Genomic DNA, 23,275 nt, shown 5'->3' with positions numbered 1-23,275 from the left:
ACAAGCAAAACAATTGTTAACTTTTAATGCTTTAAGTATTTTATGTGTAAAAAAACTATGTGGGTAAATTTAGCTAATTTGAACTTTGAAATTTAATTAATGCACAAAAAAGTCTGAGTAATTCCAGAAACAGCTGCTTAAAATACCTGAATAAAGATCAGTTTTTTCAATTTAACACAATATAATACAGCTCTGTCTTAAATTCTACTTTTAACAGCTTATAATTTCTCAGTTTTTAAGTGGAAACTGCCAGAAAGGATATAATTGTACTCTGTTTATTATTGAGGTCAACGTGGGTGGTGGAGTCATATAAAAACAAGTTCTAATGTTTTGGCCACATCATTCGTTTTAAACAGAGTGGCCACTGTGTGTACACTGTAATGCACAGACTGTCATAACATTAAGCCTGGTTGGTGTTTCAGCTCTCGATGATTAAATATTGTAATAAAAGTGATAAAATAACTTAGTTTTAAATCACTTTAGTAATTTGGTTAAGTTATCAGATTCCTGCCAAACCTGATTAATGTTCTGTTGTTTTTAAAAACTGAATGTAACAAAAAGCAGTGATTCTATTTTGAACAGAAAAAACTTTCTACAATGAAGATGAAGATCTGTGTCCTGCTTCTTCTCTGTGTTGGTGAGAGAAAATTATTTATTACCAAGAAAATATGTTAATAAACTGTTTATGTGGGATAAAATCAATCTTCTTACTCTGATCCATTCATGTTGCTGCTGAACAGCATCAGGCAACGCAGACGTTACAACCACAGCTTCTCCAACATCTACAGATGCCACAACCACCTTAACTCCTACAACAACTTTACCCACTACAGAAACTACAACAACCACAGACATTCCAACCACCACAACTCCTACAACAACTTCATCCACTACAGAAACCTCAACGGCAGCTTCTCCAACCACCACAACTCCTACAACAACTTCATCCACTACAGAAACCTCAACGGCAGCTTCTCCAACCACCACAACTCCTACAACAACTTCATCCACTACAGAAACCTCAACGGCAGCTTCTCCAACCACCACAACTCCTACAACAACTTCATCCACTACAGAAACCTCAACGGCAGCTTCTCCAACCACCACAACTCCTACAACAACTTCATCCACTACAGAAACCTCAACGGCAGCTTCTCCAACCACCACAACTCCTACAACAACTTCATCCACTACAGAAACCTCAACGGCAGCTTCTCCAACCACCACAACTCCTACAACAACTTCAGCCACAACAGCTACTCCAACCACCACAGCTGCTACAACTTCACCCACTACAGCAATTACGACAACGGCAGCTTCTTCAACCACCACAACTGCTACATCAACTTCTCCAACCACCACAACCACCACAACTCCTACAACAACTTCATCCACTACAGAAACCTCAACGGCAGCTTCTCCAACCACCACAACTCCTACAACAACTTCATCCACTACAGAAACCTCAACGGCAGCTTCTCCAACCACCACAACTCCTACAACAACTTCATCCACTACAGAAACCTCAACGGCAGCTTCTCCAACCACCACAACTCCTACAACAACTTCAGCCACAACAGCTACTCCAACCACCACAGCTGCTACAACTTCACCCACTACAGCAATTACGACAACGGCAGCTTCTTCAACCACCACAACTGCTACATCAACTTCTCCAACCACCACAACCACCACAACTCCTACAACAACTTCATCCACTACAGAAACCTCAACGGCAGCTTCTCCAACCACCACAACTCCTACAACAACTTCATCCACTACAGAAACCTCAACGGCAGCTTCTCCAACCACCACAACTCCTACAACAACTTCATCCACTACAGAAACCTCAACGGCAGCTTCTCCAACCACCACAACTCCTACAACAACTTCATCCACTACAGAAACCTCAACGGCAGCTTCTCCAACCACCACAACTCCTACAACAACTTCATCCACTACAGAAACCTCAACGGCAGCTTCTCCAACCACCACAACTCCTACAACAACTTCAGCCACAACAGCTACTCCAACCACCACAGCTGCTACAACTTCACCCACTACAGCAATTACGACAACGGCAGCTTCTCCAACCACCACAACTGCTACATCAACTTCTCCAACCACCACAACCACCACAACTCCTACAACAACTTCATCCACTACAGAAACCTCAACGGCAGCTTCTCCAACCACCACAATTCCTACAACAACTTCAGCCACAACAGCTACTCCAACCACCACAGCTGCTACAACTTCACCCACTACAGCAATTACGACAACGGCAGCTTCTCCAACCACCACAACTGCTACATCAACTTCTCCAACCACCACAACTGTTACAACTTCACCCTTTACAGTAACTACAATGACAGCTTCTCCAACCACCACAACTGCTACAACAACTTCACCCACTACAGCAACTTCAACAACGACAGCTTCTCCAACCACCACAGCTGCTACAACAACTTCACCCACTACAGCAATTACGACAACGGCAGCTTCTCCAACAACCACAACTGCTACATCCACTTCACCCTTTACAGCAACTACAACAGCTTCTCCAACCACCCCAGCTCCTACAACAACTGCAGACAATACAACCACCCCAGCTCCTACAACAACTGCAGACAATGCAACAACCCCAGCACCTACAACAACTGCAGACAATGCAACAACCCCAGCTCCTACAACAACTGCAGACAATGCAACAACCCCAGCACCTACAACAACTGCAGACAATGCAACAACCCCAGCACCTACAACAACTGCAGACAATGCAACAACCCCAGCTCCTACAACAACTGCAGACAATACAACCACCCCAGCTCCTACAGCAACTTCAACAGCAACAGCTTTTCCAAACACCACAAATTCTACAACAACTTCAGCTGCTCAAACATCTACAGACACTACTGTCACATATATGCTATATACAGACGGCACAGATACCATGGACATCACAGATACTACAGCCATTTCAACCACACCAACTCCTACAACAACAGCAAACACTACAACCACCCCAGCTCCTACAACAACTGTAGACAATACAACCACCCCAGCTCCTAGAACAACAGCAGACACCACAACCACCCCATCTCCTACAACAACCGACACTACAGGGACTCCAGCAGGAGCAACCACATACACAGTTGCTGGAGCCACTACAACCACAACTGCTGAACCAACTACAGCGGGTACAACAAAAACTACTCTCTCTTCAGCAGTCAAGAACAAGACTATTTTCCTTTTAGTCATAGTAGTTACTACAACCGTCTTTTGGAATTAAAAGCTGTAATAGAACAAAAAGTATAATAGACAGATTGAAATTATTAAATTAAATTTATTATGTTCTGTCTGCATATTCCTTAATTCTGACCTAATTCTTCTTGTAAATTCATTATTTATTTTGTGATCCATCGTTATGTACAATCTCAAAGTTTTGGTTGACATAAGTATATTTGAAAATTTCACTTTGACTTTAATGACCCCTCAGAACCATATGAGCTATAAAATATGACTGGCCACAGCAACATGGACAGGTACTACTGTGTCTTTTCATCAAAGTAGGACTGATTATTGAGTTGTTTACAGCTAAATAAATTCCATCTGTAAGGTTTGGACATGGCTTCAGTAAATAGTAGTTGAATTAATCTAAGATCAACACAATATTATTGTTTTGGCTTACAGCTTATAAATTCGGCATATTTACACGTCAGGTACTTTAATCTTTATTATTTTCAATGCCCCATTTCCCTGCTATGATCAGGCCTTAAAATAAGAGGCTAAACAATTTTATTAGGGAAATGATAATCCTGTAACATTGTTGTTGCCCCCCACAACACAAAATTACTGTTACCTTCTTACTGTCCATACATTATATTTAATCCCTAATACTTGTCTTGATGTGAGTCTTATTTAAGCGCAGAGTCCCAAAAAATGCACAGTATTTTCTATAGGTTTGATGATATAAGTTCTGAATGTTAAATGTTAAAAAAAAATATATATATATATTTAAGGCGGTAATTCTGCAGTGTGGATAAGTGGACGATTTTAAGCTTACAGATAAATCCTACAACCACAAAGAGCAATAAATCAGAAATATACCGTAATCCTAAGTAACATGTTCAAACCATCATGCAAAGATTTGGTACTGACAATATGTAAGAATGCGTATGGAGTAGTTTGTGTGTGTTTTCCCTGTGCAAAATTGATTTACTTTTAGGATAACAAAGTGGAGCAGAGATACAACGTATACAAAGTATGAATAAAAATACATTAAAAATCTAATAATAAACCTTTTCTGTCCTTACAATTTTGAAACAGATAAAGAAAAACTCCCCAAACTCTAATTAAATGGGAATAAATACAGATGAAGTGATACATTTAGACACAGGGTGCGTTTACATTTCATGCTTCACGTAACAGAAACAACATCTAAAAAACATAAGACATGAGCTGCATAGTTATGAAAAAGGCCTGATGCCATTAGTCAGCGTGTCGCTGAGCTGAACCACAGGGACACTAGGTCAAACTGAGAGTCACTATTTAACCGAAAACAGTGGGACAACACGTACGTGTCCTCAGAGACGGGTCTGAACTCGTGAGACTGAAATTCACAACAATACTATACCAGCAGGAACGTGTCAAAAACAATAGGTCAACTTTTTAATGATGTAACGTTACATGTCCTGTGTGGAAGCTGCATCAAAAACCGCAGTAGTAGAAGTATGGCGGCAAATTGCGTGCGCGTGACGTGCGTGTTAAGTGTCGCGACCGTAGTTTCCCCACCCAACAACGCTGGGCGTGTCCGCATCCGTTGACCTTTCGATGGACTAACCCTAACCCGCCTCCACGTGGTTGCGCTCGTGATTATCCCTGTGTGTCTTTCACCTGTCAGTTACGATCAGTGCACACGGAACCCTCCAATCAAATGTTTCCACGTCATACCGCAAGGGAACGCCTCCTTTGTATATGGGTTTAAATAGTACCCGGGGATTATCCGTGCTATTGCTGCTCCTTTTGCCTCCCGGTACAAGAGTGTGTAACCAAGACATTTGTCATAATAGCGTTTGTTGACAGCGAGGCTTCCACGGGGAGTTATGCTCACAATCCTTTTAATTTCCAGCATTACGATGTTGAATTTCTGAGTGTTCGCGAATACTACCAGCTGGTACAGACAACGGGGAGACACCTAAAAGACCGTTCGCTGGCGATATCACGTCAGGATTTTGCTAGAGGATACACCCTCTTTTGTTTTAATATGGATCCGGACGAGGGGTGCGCCGGTCACGTGTCTCTGGTTAAAAGCGGAAATGTCAGACTAGAAGTTCGCTTTAGACAGTCTCTGCCTGGATTCTGGAAGTGTCTGCAAGAAGACAGCTTTTGGTGGACTTTTATTGGACATGATGAATAGTGTAGAGCTGACGAGTATTCTTAAAATGATAACCAGCAAAGAGACTGATTTCTTGGGTGTAATACCATGCAACCACTTAAACGATAAGAAAATAAGCAGACTACCTGCCATGCTGGTTGCTAACACACACCCTTCTCATATGCCCGGAGAACACTGTAACCCTCCCACACACGTTCAATTCCCACCTGTTATCAACACATTTCTTAAACAGAATTGTACAGAGGTGTTTTATTCTACAAAGCAGGTGCAGGATAGTGATTCAGTGGCTTGTGGTCAACACACCGTGTTTTTTCTGTATCACATGCAGAGTGTGGTGTCTTATGACTATATGGACAAATATGGCTCAAATCTGAATTGTAATGATGTAATGGTTTATAAATTTCTCAACAAAATACGACCTGGTGTTTGTCAAAAATATGACTTTACCCGTGTTCAATGTGTAAAACCTCACATGTGAATGATTGTTTCATAGTTGTCATTACTCGCTGTGTTTAGAGTTTAGTATGTATATTCAATATTGTTTATTGCTATGTTAGTTTATTGATACTGTTGTATGTCTTGATGGTGATAATAAAACAATATGTAAAGACTACACAGACTTATACAAAATATAACAATACTTACAGCTCTTAAATCAGAATGAAGATAAAATACATGTATTAGATAAAATAGGAAATGTCAAAAGCTGTAAACACTTAAATGAGAAATTCAATTCAACTTTATTTATGTAGCGTCAATTCACAACAAAGTCATCTCAGGGCACTTTACAGAATAAAGTCAAGATTATAAAGATGTATAAAGAGAACCCAACAATTCCCCCTTAAACAAGTCCTAGGCAACAGTGGAGAGGAAAAACTCCCTTTAACGGAAGAAACCTCCAGCAGAACCAGGCTCAGGGTGGACGGCCATCTGCCTCGACCGGTTGGGGTGAGTGGAAAGTGAAGAGAGAAAAGAACAGAGCAACAAAAAGCAATAACAAAACATCGGGCAGATTGGAAGGACCAGTAGCTGCACACTGGAAGACACACAGCTTCAAAGGCGGGGACACCTGCAGAAAAGGACAGAGAGAGGGGGACAGAGAAGGACAAAGACAACTACGGGAGAAAACACACAGGAGCAAGTTTATGTCATACAGTGGTGAGAGGAGACGAGAGAGGGTCAAGAGGAGGAAAGGAGCTCAGTGCATTGGGTGGTGGGTCCCCCAGCAGTCTGAGCCTGTAGCAGCATATAACTAACTATAAACTTTATCAAAGAGGAAGGTTTATAAATAACAAAACAAAATCCACACAAATTACAAAATGGGTCACAATAAACAACTGTTGACCTGCAAAAACTTGTCACATCCCAGAGGTCTTTTGTCATCAGACACACCCTGAGGTTGTGTAATGCTTTTCACTAGATCGTATATGTGCGACCCCTTTAAAACCTCCCCGTCGACAACACGCTCCCCCTGACCAGTCCATGAGACAGAGTTTTTAGCCATAGTGTCTAATATGTGCTGTGCATGTCTCTTATGTTTGATCACGCCTTTTTCACAATCACCCTGTTTCACCAGTGACAAGTACCGTTGTAAAACACCCGCGTACTTTTTGGCCTTTTCATACAAATCAGTGTCAGGCAGAGAGAGAACTGATTTTGGGTGTTTACCAGCTGACCAGTTGTGCGTGAATACGCTCTTTTAAATTGTGCCCGGGATCTTAATAGTGTAACAACAGATTTAAGTACAGTATGTATGTCAGGGTTTACAATTAATTTCACATTTATTGTATCATCATCATCATAACCTATGGTTGTCATCACAGTTGATACCAATATCAACTGTGTACACACACACACACACACACACACACACACACACACACACACACACACACACACACACACACACACACTAGTTTCCCTGTTTGTGGATCAGATGTCGCCAACCTCTTCTAGCTGTAGTGTCGAGACGTGTCCCTTCTCCTTATTGTTCAACGTGATTAAAAAAAAACATCTACAGACACTACAACGAGCACAGCACCTACATCACCCACAGGTTCTCCAACAACCACAGCTGCTCCAACATCTACAGACAGTACAACCACAAATCCTACAGCAACTACAGTCAATGCAGCAACTTCATCCACCACAGCTTCTCGAACTACAACATCAACTCCAACATCTACAGGTACAACAGTCACTACATCAATTATAACAACCACAGTTTATCCAACTATCACAGCTGCTCCAACAACCATGTGTGCTTCAACAACAACAACTGCAACAACATCAGTGGCTAATTCAACATTCATAGCACCTCCAACAAGGACTGTTACTCAAAAAGTAACATTCACAGCACTTCAACAACAATATGCACAGGTGCTCTAATAACTACGACTGATTCTACAACCACATTGGCTCAAACAACTACATCCACAGTTTATTTAACATCCATAGCACATCCAACGATCAAGACTGCTCAAAAAACAACATATGCAGCAACTTTAACAACAATAACCACAGCTGCTCCACCAACCATGACTGATTTTACAACCACAACTGGTTCTACAACCAGGACTGCTTATCATACCCAGCAGCTTCAATAACCACGTCTGCTCCAATAAAATCTACAACTGTAACAGCCACGACTGCTTCATCACCCACAGCACCTCCAACAGCAATAACCACAGCCACAGAAGCTGTGGATTCACACCTGCTCCAACAGTTTATATATTTACTGATGCTGCAATAGAAGCCACAACTGCTCGTACAAACAAGACCACTCCAACAACAACCACAGCCGCTCCATCAAGAACAATAGCACCCACTGTAGCTCCAACAACTGCTTCTACAACCATGGCTTCTTTAACCACAGCCATAGCTTTTTATACAACTATCGCTACTTCAACAACAAGCTCAAATACTCAAACTCCAACCCTGACTGCTGCTACAATAAGCACAGCTGTTGGAACAACTACAAATACATTTGCACCAACTACAAACACAGCTGCAGGAGCAACAACTACATTTTCACAGCTGCTTCTACAAGAACCTCAACTGCTGCCACAAGATACTGTGACCGTTTTCTTTTAGTCATAGCAGTCACTACAAAATTCTTCTGGAATTAGAGGCTGGACTAAGATTTTCCATATGATGCACCAATAGTTTGAACTGTGTGCTGTTTAGCCAACTAACGTGACATTTCCTACAACTCTGAACGCGTGTTGCAGTTACAATAACAGCAGCAGCAGCTCAGTCCCTCAACAGTGTAAAATTGCTGCCTCCCATTGGATAAGTGCTGTCATTGCCTCATTTGTTGCTACTGTACTTGATTGTTTCAAGTGAACTTCACTCAAGAACAATGAGTAAATGAACAATAATTCTATTTCCGCCATTACAATAATCAGGGCCTGTTTGTCCTTTTCCTTTTCGATTGTTGTGGGTTTGTCCATTTAGTCTTGTGAATTGAGGCTTTCTGAAGCTTTGAACCAGGCGCAGCAATTGATTCAGAAAATGGTTCAGTGTTTTGAAACCTCTGAATCATCACTTTGGTGACATCTGCTGAAGAAATGTGTGTGGATCTTATGGCAATATGGTGATTCAAAGTCTGCAGCACCAGGTTGAGTGTATGGACAAATCATGGGACATGGAGCATTTAAAGAGGCCTGGCACACTGGGTGATTCTTGAAGCAGGAATGAACAGTGTTGTTCATGAATTTGCCCTGGTTGATCACGATCTGAACTCGTGTGCCGACTCCTGCATTTGGCCTCACCTGTTTGAGGTTTGTAATAATTGTTAAGGTGTATAAATATGAGCTCTTTCCCTATTTCTCTGGTTATGTATGGTGGGTTTTACAACATTCAATCGTCATGAGTAGCTGGAGCTTCCAGATATTGATGTATGTAAACTAAAATCCTTTAAAAACTGTAGTGGTTAGTAATGGATTACATAAATTCTAGTGTTATTCCAGTAATACACAATATTGCACAATGGTACAGAGATATGTTGATGTGCACATCGCTACTGTATTGTATTATTAAATATGGTGTTTCTTCAGTGCAGGGAGTAACAGAATGGGTCAGAATGACCATGTGCTTGTCCCAGGATTAAATAGTTCCCATCAAACATCTGAAGAACAGCAGGTGTAAGTAGAAGAACAGGATATGGTGTTTATGGAAGAGAGAGAGTTTTTGGGGACTGTGGGTCTGAGCGGGTGCAGAGGTGAAGGACTCTTCATCTCTTCTGGCTCACACACACACACAGGCTTGCTCTCTGCAGGTAGCCAGATGTTTTCTGTACCATGTCTTGTATCTTAATATTGTTATATTAAATGCTTGACTGAAGTATATTGATCTGTTCTGGTCTTTACTCCTGCCACCACAGAATAATCACTGAAGTCAGCTGATCTCCAAGTAATGATGTGTGTAACTTTAAAAACAATTTGGCTGCACCGGTGGCGAGTTAGGTGAGTTGCATTACAGGGTGTGAATCACTATGCAAGCATTTGTTGTGAGCTTTATATTTTGGATTCATTTTTCCTTACTCTGTAGGAGTCGAAGGCAGCCAATCTCCATCCAGGCCATGCAGTGCGGGTCCCAAACCCAGAACAAACTGGGGACACAAACTTGTGTCAGGAAGGGCATCTGGAGTAAAAACTGTGCCAAGACATGCACAAAATGATCCACTGTGGTGATCCTGAACTCACAGCATAAAGCTGAAAAGACAAAATAACAATTATTCTGTAGATTTCTGTTTTTACTTTGACATTAACTATTTTTATTTAAGCCAATATAATTTTATTTTGGATTTAAAGTTGTAAAAGAATAAAAAAGGCCTGTAGGCATCTAAGTAGTGAGTGCTGACAAGGATCTGATGGTGTGAAACAGTAAATAATGTGATTGACTCCTGGGAACAGTTGAGTCAGGGCAGAGGCGATGGATGTGTGAGTAAACTAAGTGATGGCTGGAAAGAGAAAAAAGCGACAATTAAGCTGTGTCCAACATCAGATCTGTCTGAATACAATGGGTTAGGGTTCAACCTTTATTTATAAATAAATAAATTAGCTTAGCTGCAAAAAGCTACAGTTATTCCTTATTGATAGTTCTGATTGTGAAATGTTTGAAGGAATGATTTAAGGTGATATTCTACAGTGTCCACATCCTTGAATTATTGAGCACAACCTGTACAGTTTAAATCCTACAGTGATAAACTATAATACTATAAGAAAACACCAAGTCACAGAGACATGTTTAAACAGTAAGTCACTCAACAAGTTTGTGTGAACTGTTAGCACTTCAGAGAAAAGGAGGGAGGCCACACCTGATGCAGGACGTCTCTAGAAGGTGTTTACACATTAGTGGATGTCACCTTAACTTCCCTGTGTGGATAGAAAAGCTATTTGTTCAGTCTCAGTTGCATCAAGCACTGCAGTTGGAGAAATGGCCTTTTAGTCATAGCAGTCACTGGGGGCAGCTGTTTTGGGTGAAGACTTGACCTGAAACAAGGGAAGAAACACCAGCAAGACCATGAACTAATTTATGATGCATTTCATTTTGGAAATTTTTGTCTGCACCTGGTGTATTGGTGACTGACAGTGTTTCTGCTAAGCATGACATTAGTTTTCTGATGACTGATCTGCTGCTATTCATTAATCAACTAAACTCAATGTCTTTTGTTGTTTGTTTTCCTTGACATGAGGCTGGTTCCCCGTTCTAATTTTAGCTGACATGCAAAGTAGATAGAGACTAATATGTCAGTTCGTGAAATGTGGAAGTTTGAAGAGGCAGTGATTTCAATTCAATTCAATTCAACTTTATTTATGTAGCGCCAATTTACAACAAAGTCATCTCAAGGCACTTTACAGAATACAGTTCAGACTACACAAGTATGTAGAGGCAACCCAACAATTCCCCCTTGAACAAGCCCTAGGCAGCAGTGGAGAGAAAAACTCCTTTTAACAGAAGAAACCTCGAGCAGAACCAGGCTCAGGGTGGACGACCATCTGCCTTGACCAGTTGGGGTGAGTAGAGAGTGGAGAGAGAAAAGAACAGAGCAACAAAAGCAACAACAAAACATCAGGCAGGTTGGTAGGACCAGTAGCTGTACACTGGAAAACACACAGCTCCAAAGCCAAAGACAGCTGCAGGAAGGGACGGAGACAGGGAGAAGCACAACTATGGGAGACAGAAGACACAAAATTAATAGCATGCAGGGGTGACAAATAAATGTATAGAGAGGAAGAGGAGAGGAGCTCATTGCACTTGGTGGAGTCCCCCAACACTCTAAACCTATAGCATCTTAAGTAGGAGCTCGTTCAGCTTGACTGAGCAGTTTTAACTATATGCTTTATTAAAGAGGAAGGTTTTAAACCTAGACTTAAAAGTAGAGACAGTGTCTGCTTCCTGAATCTGAACTGTGAGCTGGTTCCACAAGAGAGGAACTTGATAGCTAAAGGCTCTACCTCCCATTCTACCTTTGGAAATTCTGGGAACCACAAGTAGGCCTGCATTCTGAGAGCGAAGTGGTCTACTGGGATGATATGGTGCTATGAGGTCTTCTATATATGATGGAGCCTGACCATTCAGAGCTTTATATGTAAGAAGCAGGGTTTTAAATTCTATTCTAGATTTAATGGGAAGCCAATGGAGAGAAGCTAGTGAAGGTGAAATATGATCTCTCTTGCTAGTTCCAGTCAGCACTCTTGCTGCAGCATTTTGGATTAATTGCAGGCTCTTTAGTTACTGGGGCATCCTGAAAGTAGGAACCCAGAGGTAACAAATGCATGGACCAGTTTTTCGGCATCACTTTGAGACAGGATGCTCCTAATTTTGGAAATGTTCCGTAGGTGGAAGAAGGCTGTTCTAGAGATTTGTTTTATATGTGAGGTAAAGGACAGATCCTGGTCAAAAATAACTCCAAGGTACCTTGTAATAGTACTAGAGGCCAGACTTATGCCATCTAGAGTAACTATATTATTAGACAGCATATTTCTCATGGTCTTTAAATAGTCTCATAAATAACTCCAACAACACACTTGTGCAGTCTTGAGGCCACATGTGTTTAAGTTAAAATAAATGACCGATGGTCACTTTCCCTGTGGCTTTGTTCTATTTTGTTCAAATTAAAATAGAGAGACGTCTGGCTGCTCTCCCAGTCTCTACTATAGGTGTGGTACCTCAGCCAGTCTCAGCTGACACAGTGCAGGAGGTGAGGCACATCCCGAAAAGGTCCCCACATGACCAAAATACACAGACAACCATTCACACCGAGTTCTTTGTGTTGTCAATCATCCATAACTTGTATGAAACAACATCATAACGTCACAAAAGCTGTCGAATCCATCTTCACTAAAATGTGTTAAACCAATTCTTTAAAAACTGCACTTCACAGGCAACAAAAAAGTGTGAGCAACGTGACCACACCTCACACAGGACATAAAGATCAAACCCACATCCTTGTTCAGTGACAATATAAAAGCTGCTGTTGTTTGTTCATTTGCAAACAGGACACGAGACTGAGCAGGTGGAATTAGGCAGCATCACTACTTCACAGCATCACAAGAGCCAGAGACACTGAACATCACAATCTGTAAGTTTTTAATGTGGAATATTTGCCCTTTTTATTAAGTTACACATCTGTTCTTATAATGAATTACTATATAACAATGTTTACATATATATATATATATATATATATATATATATATATATATATATATATATATATATATATATATATATATATATATATATATATATATATATATGAATATACATATAACGGACAATACATAAAAACGTTTTTATAAATGTTGGTATATATTGTATGTTGTATGGTGTACTCATATATATTTTATATATAGTTTTATATATATATATATATATATATATATATATATATATATATATATATATATATATGTAGTTATATATAATATATTTCTGCTTACAAATGCTTATTAAGTGTATTACACTTAGAATTTAGTTTACACAACTATAACATGTGTACAGTACTTAATAATGTTCTTATGATGTACTCATATCTTAGTATTGTTAGTACTTAGAATGATATTTTTCGTGTACTGTGTGCTGTCTGTCAAACAACACTCCTATTGAAGTTGGGCCAACTAACGTGACATTTCTTACAACTTTGAATGTCTGACTTTTAGTCACTTTAGCAGCAGCCTGATTTACTCGTCCATGCAGACCCGTTGCCTTAAAAAGATCAAGTAATGGTTACTTGTGCAACTTTAGAATTTCACACTTCTGTCCTTTTCCTTTGCTCATATCGTCTTCAGTCATTGTTTATTAACCACGATTAACCACGCCTGTCCATGAACATGTATTAGTATTATAACAATACTACACTATATCACAATATTATGCTATTACATACTATACTGCTAAGGTCGATAAAACCCCACCCTCCCAGCCTGCTTCTTTTGTCAATTAATCGCAACTATGTTGTGCTCAGATTAGTCACACCATAGTGTAAAATGTACTGCAAACTGTACTGCATTAATGGGAATTATATTTACTTGCAGCAATGCACTTTCTAAAAATGTCACCCTCCCTCCATCCTTAGCAACTATCAGCAGTGGATTTTCCAAGAGCAGAAAGAGGTCAATGGACTGGGTTTCTGAATTGCATCAAGATGCTTTGACTCGTTTAATACTTACCTTTATGACCTTGTTAATACCTGCCTAAAAGTTTTCCCAGCAGACTAAGTACCTTTTTATGAATTGCTGCCTCCCCCTGGTTAACTAGTGTCAGTCCCTCATTTGTTACTATTGTACTTGGTTGTTTTAGGTTAGATTCACTCAAAAACACAGAGATTTTTTTTCACCCCGCAATTACCTCTAACTCAAGGAAAACTAGTAGGAAGTGCATTGATTGGAAACTGAGTAAAGGTAATTAAAAGAATCTAAGTTACTATTGGATTTTACTATTTGGATTTTACTATTTACCCACATATATGTGGGTAAATTTAATTAATGCACAAAAACAACTTTTACAAAAGCTGATTTTTATTCAGGTATGTTAAGCAGTACAAATACTCCGGTCAGGCAAAACATTACGCGACCTGTATATTTTAATACAGTCTAATAAAGCAGCTCTGCCTTAAATTCTATTTTTACCAGGTTATAATTTCTCAGTTTTTAATTGGAAACTGTCAGAAAGGTGATAATTCTACTCTGTTTATTATTGAGGTCGACGTAGGTGGTGGAGTCGTACAAGAGTGGATTATAAAAACAAGTGTTTCTAATGTTTTGGCCACATCATTCATTTTAAACAGAGTGGCCACTGTATTGGATTGTGTTCAAATGCACAGACTGTCATAACATTATGCCTGGTTGGTGTTTACAGCTCTCGATGATTAAATATTGTAATAAAAGTGATAAAATAACTTAGTTTGACATCAATTTAGTAATTTGGTTAAGTTATCAAATTCCTGCCAAACCTGATTATTGTTCTGTTGTTTTTAAAAACTGAATGTAACAAAAAGCAGTGATTCTATTTTGAACAGAAAAAAACTTTCTACAATGAAGGTGAAGATCTGTGTCCTGCTTCTTCTCTGTGTTGGTGAGAGAAAATTATTTATTACCAAGAAAATATGTTAATAAACTTTTATATGTGGGATAAAATCAATCTTCTTACTCTGATCCATTCATGTTGCTGCTGAACAGCATCAGGCAACGCACAGGTTGCAACCACAGTTTCTCCAACAACTCCTTTAACAACAAGTCCAAAAACTTCAACAAGTCCTTCAACAAGTCTTTCAACAACTCCAAAAGCAACAACCAAAGCAGCTTTAACAGCAACAACCATCAGCGCTGGTTCTTCAGCCTCAACTGCTTCAAAAACAATTCCCACAGCAACAACAACAACTCCTTTGACAACAAGTCCAAAAACTTCAACAAGTCCTTCAACAAGTCTTTCAACAACTCCAAAAGCAACAACCAAAGCAGCTTTAACAGCAACAACCATCAGCGCTGGTTCTTCAGCCTTAACTGCTTCAAAAACAATTCCCACAGCAACAACAACAACTCCTTTGACAACAAGTCCAAAAACTTCAACAAGTCCTTCAACAAGTCTTTCAACAACTCCAAAAGCAACAACCAAAGCAGCTTTAACAGCAACAACCATCAACGCTGGTTCTTCAACCTCAACTGCTTCTACAACTCCTTCAACAACAATTCCAAAAACAACAACCAAAGCAACTTCAACAGAAACAACAACCAGCGCTGGTTCTTCAGCCTCAACTGCTTCTACAATCAGCACTGGTTCTTCAAACTCAACTGCTTCTACAACCAGCGCTGGTTCTTCAACCACAACTGCTTCTACAATCAGCACTGGTTCTTCAAACTCAACTGCTTCTACAACCAGCGCTGGTTCTTCAACCACAACTGCTTCTACAATCAGCACTGGTTCTTCAAACTCAACTACTTCTACAACCAGCGCTGGTTCTTTAGCCTCAACTGCTTCTACAATCAGCACTGATTCTTCAAACTCAACTGCTTCTACAACCAGCGCTGGTTCTTCAGCCCCAACTGCTTCTACAATCAGCACTGGTTCTTCAAACTCAACTGCTTCTACAACCAGCGCTGGTTCTTCAGCCCCAACTGCTTCTACAATCAGCACTGGTTCTTCAAACTCAACTGCTTCTACAACCAGCGCTGGTTCTTCAGCCTCAACTGCTTCTACAACCAGTGCTGCTTCAGAATCAGCCACGCCTTCTGCTACAACCAAACCTGCCTCCTCTGCAGTCATCAACAAAACAAGCTTTGTCTTAATCATAGCAGTTGTAACAGCAGTTCTTTGGAATTAGGAAATGGACTGGAACATGAAATCAAAGAGCAGGCAATAGGTAACACTAAATACAAAATCTATAGTCTATGAAATGGCTTTAACTGATTTTCTAAACATTAAATTAATTTTACCACCAGTCTCATAACAATGTCACATGTTAAGTACTTAAGTACACATCAAGCTCACTCTTTATCCTAATAGCACAAACAAGTAGTAACTATCACTGACCACTATGAACATCCACACAGAACCATATGAACCATTGAAAGTGAATAAACAACATGAGCAGCTCTTACATGTAATGTATTTAATATCTGTGTTAGTTTCATAGATGATGACATTATGTTGGAGGTGTTCAGTGGGTGAAAATTTAATGTGGTGATTGTTCTGTGTGTGCTTGACAATAGACTGTGTCAGTTATTAAAAGTATTAACATATAAAATGCTACAAGTTGTGTTTTTTTTATATATACAGCCCAACATTGTAGCCAAATGGTGATATAATAAAACACTGTAAAACAATGAGTTCATAATTACAAAAACAATTCAAGTCTAAAAATAAACGTATTTGCACCTATAATAAACGCAGTACATAAAACAGCATTTACACCAACCAGCCACAGCCTTACGACCACCTGTACAATATAACACAATCCAATACAGCACCGTGAATTATACTTTTACAAGGTTAGAATTTCTCAGTTTAAGTTGGAACAGACAGCAAAGTGCCAATTCTACCCTGTGTTTCTTACTGAGGTCATAGTGGGAGGTGGAGTCGCACTGGAGTGTATTATATTAAGAACCCAACCAGTCAACACTTTGTAAATGCTTTACAATACAGTAAATGTTTTACTACTAATTGCTACTTTGAATTTGTTAAATTAAAAAAACAGCTGTGCAAGTCTATATTTCTATATTTCTTCTCATTCTTTTTTACTAATGTCCTTAAGTTCTTTTATACATTTGACAGTAACTATCAGTCCAAAATGGTGGAGGTGCAGCTCTGCTGCAACATATTAGCTTTTTGCTTCTTGTAACGTGTAGTTTTTTTAAATGAAGGGGTTTAGTGAGGAGAGTCAATCGGCTTCTAAAAAACTCCCACACATTATTCTTGGTTGTCTTGACCCAGGATTTAATTCAATTCAACTTTATTAATATAGCGCTACTTCACAACAACAGTCTTCTGAAGGCACTTGACAGAATAAACTCAAGACTGCATAGATAAAGAGAGAAAAATCCTGGAAGTTTGAGGAGGCATTGATTTAAACTGTCTCATAAATAATTCCAACAACAAATTTGTGCAGTCTTGAATTCACATGGGTTTTTAAGGTCACATCATTCATTTTAAACAAAGTGGCGACTGTGTGTTCAAATGCACAGACTGTCATAACATTAAGCCTGGTTGGTGTTTACAGCTCTCAATGATTAAATATTGTAATAAAAGTGATAAAATAACTTAGTTTGACATCACTTTAGTAATTTGGTTAAGTTATCAAATTCCTGCCAAAGCTGATTAATGTTCTGTTGTTTTTAAAAACTGAACGTAACAAAAAGCAGTGATTCTATTTTGAACAGAAAAAAACTTTCTACAATGAAGATGAAGATCTGTGTCCTGCTTCTTCTCTGTGTTGGTGAGAGAAAATTATTTATTACCAAGAAAATTTGTTAATAAACTGTTTTGTATGTGGGATAAAATCAATGTTCTTACACTGATCCATTCATATTGCTGCTTAACAGCATCAGGCAACGCAGACGTTACAACCACAGCTTCTCCAACATCTACAGATGCCACAAACACCTTAACTCCTACAACAACTTTACCCACTACAGCAACTAAAACAACCACAGCTGCTGTCACGAAAACCACAGCTCCTGGTAGAAAAACCACAGCTACTGCCATACAAACCACAGCTGCTGGAATATCAACAACCAGAGCTGCTGGAGCAACAACTACATTTGGTGGTGCATTGATCAAAGCTACCAGAGCAACAATTACAGCTGCTGCCACAAAAACTACAATAGCTGGAGCAATGACCAAAGCTTCTGGAACAACAACCACCACAGCTGCTGCCACAAAATCCACAGCTTCTGTTAGAAAAACCACAGCTACTGCCATGAAAACCAAATATCCTCGTAGAAAAACCACAGCTACTGCCACGAAAACCACATCTTCTGTTAGAAAAACCACAGCTACTGCCATGAAAACCAAAACTCCTGGTAGAAAAACCACAGTTGCTACCATGAAAACCACATCTTCTGTTAGAAAAACCACAGCTACTGCCATGAAAACCAAAACTCCTGGTAGAAAAACCACAGCTGCTGCCATGAAAACCACAGATCCTCGTAGAAAAACCACAGCTACTTCCACGAAAACCACAGCTGCTGGTAGAAAAACCACAGCTACTGCCATGAAAACCACAGATCCTCGTAGAAAAACCACAGCTACTGCCATGAAAACCAAAACTCCTGGTAGAAAAACCACAGCTGCTACCATGAAAACCACAGATCCTCGTAGAAAAACCACAGCTACTGCCATGAAAACCAAAACTCCTGGTAGAAAAACCACAGCTGCTACCATGAAAACCACAGATCTTCGTAGAAAAACCACAGCTGCTACCATGAAAACCACAGATCCTCGTAGAAAAACCACAGCTACTTACACGAAAACCACAGCTGCTGGTAGAAAAACCACAGCTGCTACCACGAAAACCACAGATCCTCGTAGAAAAACCACAGCTACTGCCATGAAAACCAAAACTCCTGGTAGAAAAACCACAGCTGCTACCATGAAAACCACAGGTCCTCGTAGAAAAACCACAGCTACTTCCACGAAAACCACAGCTGCTGGTAGAAAAACCACAGCTGCCAGAGCAACGACTAAAGCTGCTGGAGCAAGAATGACAGTTGCTGGAGCTACAACCACAGCTGGTGCAGCAACAGCTACAACAACCACAGCTGTTGGAGCAATGAGCACAGCTGCTGGAGCAACAACTACAGCTACCGAAGCAACGACCAAAGCTGAAGGAACAACTACGACCACAGCTGCAGGAGCAACAATGACCTCAGTTGCTGGAACATTGACTACAGCTGCTGAAGCAACATTAACCAAAGGTGCTGAAGCAACGACCAAGACTGAAGGAGCAATGAGCACAGCTACTGCCACAAAACCCATAACTGGAGGAGCAACAACAACCAAAGCTAACGGAGCAACGACCACATCTGCTGGAGCAACGACTACAGCTGCTGCTGCCACAAACACCACAGCTGGTGTAGCAACATCAACAACCACAGTTGCCGTAGCAACAACCCTGGATGCTGAAGCAACAACTACAGCTGAAGGAGCAATAACCTCAGTTTCTGGAGCAACGACTACAGCTGCCGGAGCAACGAATACGGCCACGGCTGAAGGACCAATGAGCACAGCTGCTGCGACAAAAGCCACAACTGTTGGAGCAACAACAACCAAAGCTAACGGAGCATCGACCACAACTAACGGAGCAACTTCCACAGCTGCTGGAGCAACTACTACAGCTGCTGGAGCAACGACTACAGCTGCTGGAGCAACAATGACAGTTGCTGGAGCTACAACCACAGCTGTTGGAGCAACAAGCACAGCTGAAGGAGCAATGACCACAGCTGCAGGAGCAACAATGACCTCAGTTGCTGGAACATTGACTACAGCTGCTGAAGCAATATTAACCACAGGTGCTGAAGCAACGACCAAGGCTGAAGGAGCAATGAGCACAGCTACTGCCACAAAAGCCACAACTGGCGGAGCAACAACAACCAAAGCTAACGGAGCAACGACCACATCTGCTGGAGCAACAACTACAGCTGCTTCTGCCACAAAAACCGCAGCTGGTGTAGCAACATCAACAACCACAGTTGCCGGAGCAACAACCCTGGATGCTGAAGCAACAACTACAGCTGAAGGAGCAATAACCTCAGTTTCTGGAGCAACGACTACAGCTTCCGGAGCAACGAACACAGCTTCCGGAGGAACGAACACGGCCACGGCTGAAGGACCAATGAGCACAGCTGCTGCGACAAAAGCCACAACTGTTGGAGCAACAACAACCAAAGCTAACGGAGCATCGACCACAACTAACGGAGCAACTTCCACAGCTGCTGGAGCTACAACAACAGCTGGTGGAGCAACAACTACAACAACCACAGCTGCTGGAGCAACAAGCACAGCTGAAGGAGCAATGACCACAGTCGCCAAAGTTACGACCACAGCTGCTGGAGCAACAACCACAGCTGCTGGAGCAACAATGACAGTTGCTGGAGCTACAACCACATCTGGTGAAGCAACAACTACAACAACCACAGCTGCTGGAGCAACAATTACAGCTGTTGTGACAAAAACCACATCTGCTGCCACAAAAACCACAGCTGCTGCCACAAAAACCACAGCTGCTGCCACAAAAACCACAGCAGCTGGAGAAACAACTACAACAACCAAAGCTATCGGAGCAACAACCACAGCTGCCGGAGCAACGACCACAGGTACTGCAACATCAATAACAACCAAAGCTTTTGTAGCAATGAGCACAGCTGGTGCCACAAAAGCCACAACTGGTGGAGCAACGACCACAACTAACGGAGCAACAACCACAGCTGCTGGAGCAACAATGACAGTTGCTGGAGCTACAACCACATCTGGTGAAGCAACAACTACAACAACCACAGCTGCTGGAGCAACAATTACAGCTGTTGTGACAAAAACCACAGCTGCTGCCACAAAAGCTACAACTGGCGGAGCAACAACAACCAAAGCTAACGGAGCAACGACCACATCTGCTGGAGCAACAACTACAGCTGCTTCTGCCACAAAAACCGCAGCTGGTGTAGCAACATCAACAACCACAGTTGCCGGAGCAACAACCCTGGATGCTGAAGCAACAACTACAGCTGAAGGAGCAATAACCTCAGTTTCTGGAGCAACGACTACAGCTTCCGGAGCAACGAACACAGCTTCCGGAGGAACGAACACGGCCACGGCTGAAGGACCAATGAGCACAGCTGCTGCGACAAAAGCCACAACTGTTGGAGCAACAACAACCAAAGCTAACGGAGCATCGACCACAACTAACGGAGCAACTTCCACAGCTGCTGGAGCAACTACTACAGCTGCTGGAGCAACGACTACAGCTGCTGGAGCAACAATGACAGTTGCTGGAGCTACAACAACAGCTGGTGGAGCAACAACTACAACAACCACAGCTGCTGGAGCAACAAGCACAGCTGAAGGAGCAATGACCACAGTCGCCAAAGTTACGACCACAGCTGCTGGAGCAACAACCACAGCTGCTGGAGCAACAATGACAGTTGCTGGAGCTACAACCACATCTGGTGAAGCAACAACTACAACAACCACAGCTGCTGGAGCAACAATTACAGCTGTTGTGACAAAAACCACATCTGCTGCCACAAAAACCACAACTGTTGGAGCAACAACAACCAAAGCTAACGGAGCATCGACCACAACTAACGGAGCAACTTCCACAGCTGCTGGAGCAACTAATACAGCTGCTGGAGCAACGACTACAGCTGCTGGAGCAACAATGACAGTTGCTGGAGCTACAACCACACCTGGTGGAGCAACAACTGCAACAGCCACAGCTGCTGGGGCAACAAGCACAGCTGAAGGAGCAATGACCACAATTGCCAAAGTTACGACCACAGCTGCTGGAGCAACAATTACAGCTGTTGTGACAAAAACCACAGCTGCTGCCACAAAAAACACAGCAGCTCGAGCAACAACTACAACAACCAAAGTTAACGGAGCAACAACCACAGCTGCTGGAGCAACAATGACAGTTGCTGGAGCTACAACCACATCTGGTGAAGCAACAACTACAACAACCACAGCTGCTGGAGCAACAATTACAGCTGTTGTGACAAAAACCACAGCTGCTGCCACAAAAAACACAGCAGCTCGAGCAACAACTACAACAATCAAAGTTAACGGAGCAACAACCACAGCTGCTGGAGCAACAATGACAGTTGCTGGAGCTACAACAACAGCTGGTGGAGCAACAACTACAACAACCACAGCTGCTGGAGCAACAAGCACAGCGGAAGGAGCAATAACCACAGCTGCTGGAGCAACAACTACAGCTACCGAAGCAACGACCAAAGCTGAAGGAACAACTACGACCACAGCTGCAGGAGCAACAATGACCTCAGTTGCTGGAACATTGACTACAGCTGCTGAAGCAACATTAACCACAGGTGCTGAAGCAACGACCAAGACTGAAGGAGCAATGAGCACAGCTACTGCCACAAAACCCATAACTGGAGGAGCAACAACAACCAAAGCTAACGGAGCAACGACCACATCTGCTGGAGCAACGACTACAGCTGCTGCTGCCACAAACACCACAGCTGGTGTAGCAACATCAACAACCACAGTTGCCGTAGCAACAACCCTGGATGCTGAAGCAACAACTACAGCTGAAGGAGCAATAACCTCAGTTTCTGGAGCAACGACTACAGCTTCCGGAGCAACGAACACAGCTTCCGGAGCAACGAACACGGCCACGGCTGAAGGACCAATGAGCACAGCTGCTGCGACAAAAGCCACAACTGTTGGAGCAACAACAACCAAAGCTAACGGAGCATCGACCACAACTAACGGAGCAACAACCACTGCTGCTGGAGCAACAATTACAGCTCTTGTGACAAAAACCACAGCTGCTGCCACAAAAGCTACAGCCTCTTCTTCAGTCACCAACAAGATAAGTTTTCTTTTAATCATAGCAGTCACTACATCAGTCTTCTGGAATTAGAAGCTGGACTAAAACGGGATTATATCATTTTATCAGCCTTCACTTTTCTTAATTGTTTGCTAGGTGTCTCTTTGTTAAAAAACTAAATGTACTTTGTAAACCCAGACCTGTTGCTACACACAAACTGCTAGTTTTTTCATCCTAAAAAAAGAGAACACTGTAAATTCAAATTCAAAAGTAGCATGAAAACCAATCACCTTAAAAATCCAAGTAAACTGGAATAGGAATTGTATTTCTACTTACAAATCCTTATTAAATCCACTACATTTACCATG

At 41.5% G+C, this 23,275-nt stretch overlaps 1 protein-coding gene across 1 annotated transcript; it reads left to right on the top strand.

The window, feature by feature from the left end:
* Positions 1–18,446: 18,446 nt before the first annotated feature.
* On the top strand, positions 18,447–23,000 carry LOC137102179 (pneumococcal serine-rich repeat protein-like). Its single transcript, XM_067481407.1, has one exon. The coding sequence runs from the start codon at positions 18,447–18,449 to the stop codon at positions 22,998–23,000; it is 4,554 nt and encodes a 1,517-aa protein (XP_067337508.1).
* Positions 23,001–23,275: the final 275 nt, after the last annotated feature.

The sequence above is a fragment of the Channa argus genome, chromosome 1 (genome assembly GCF_033026475.1).
Source record: "Channa argus isolate prfri chromosome 1, Channa argus male v1.0, whole genome shotgun sequence".
Classification (NCBI taxonomy): domain Eukaryota; kingdom Metazoa; phylum Chordata; class Actinopteri; order Anabantiformes; family Channidae; genus Channa; species Channa argus.
This window is presented reverse-complemented; position numbering and strand designations above follow the sequence as displayed.

What these genes read in the sequence shown, in the direction of transcription:
- LOC137102179 (XM_067481407.1), top strand. Translation starts at nt 18,447, where the DNA reads ATGAAAACCACATCTTCTGTTAGAAAAACCACAGCTACTGCCATGAAA.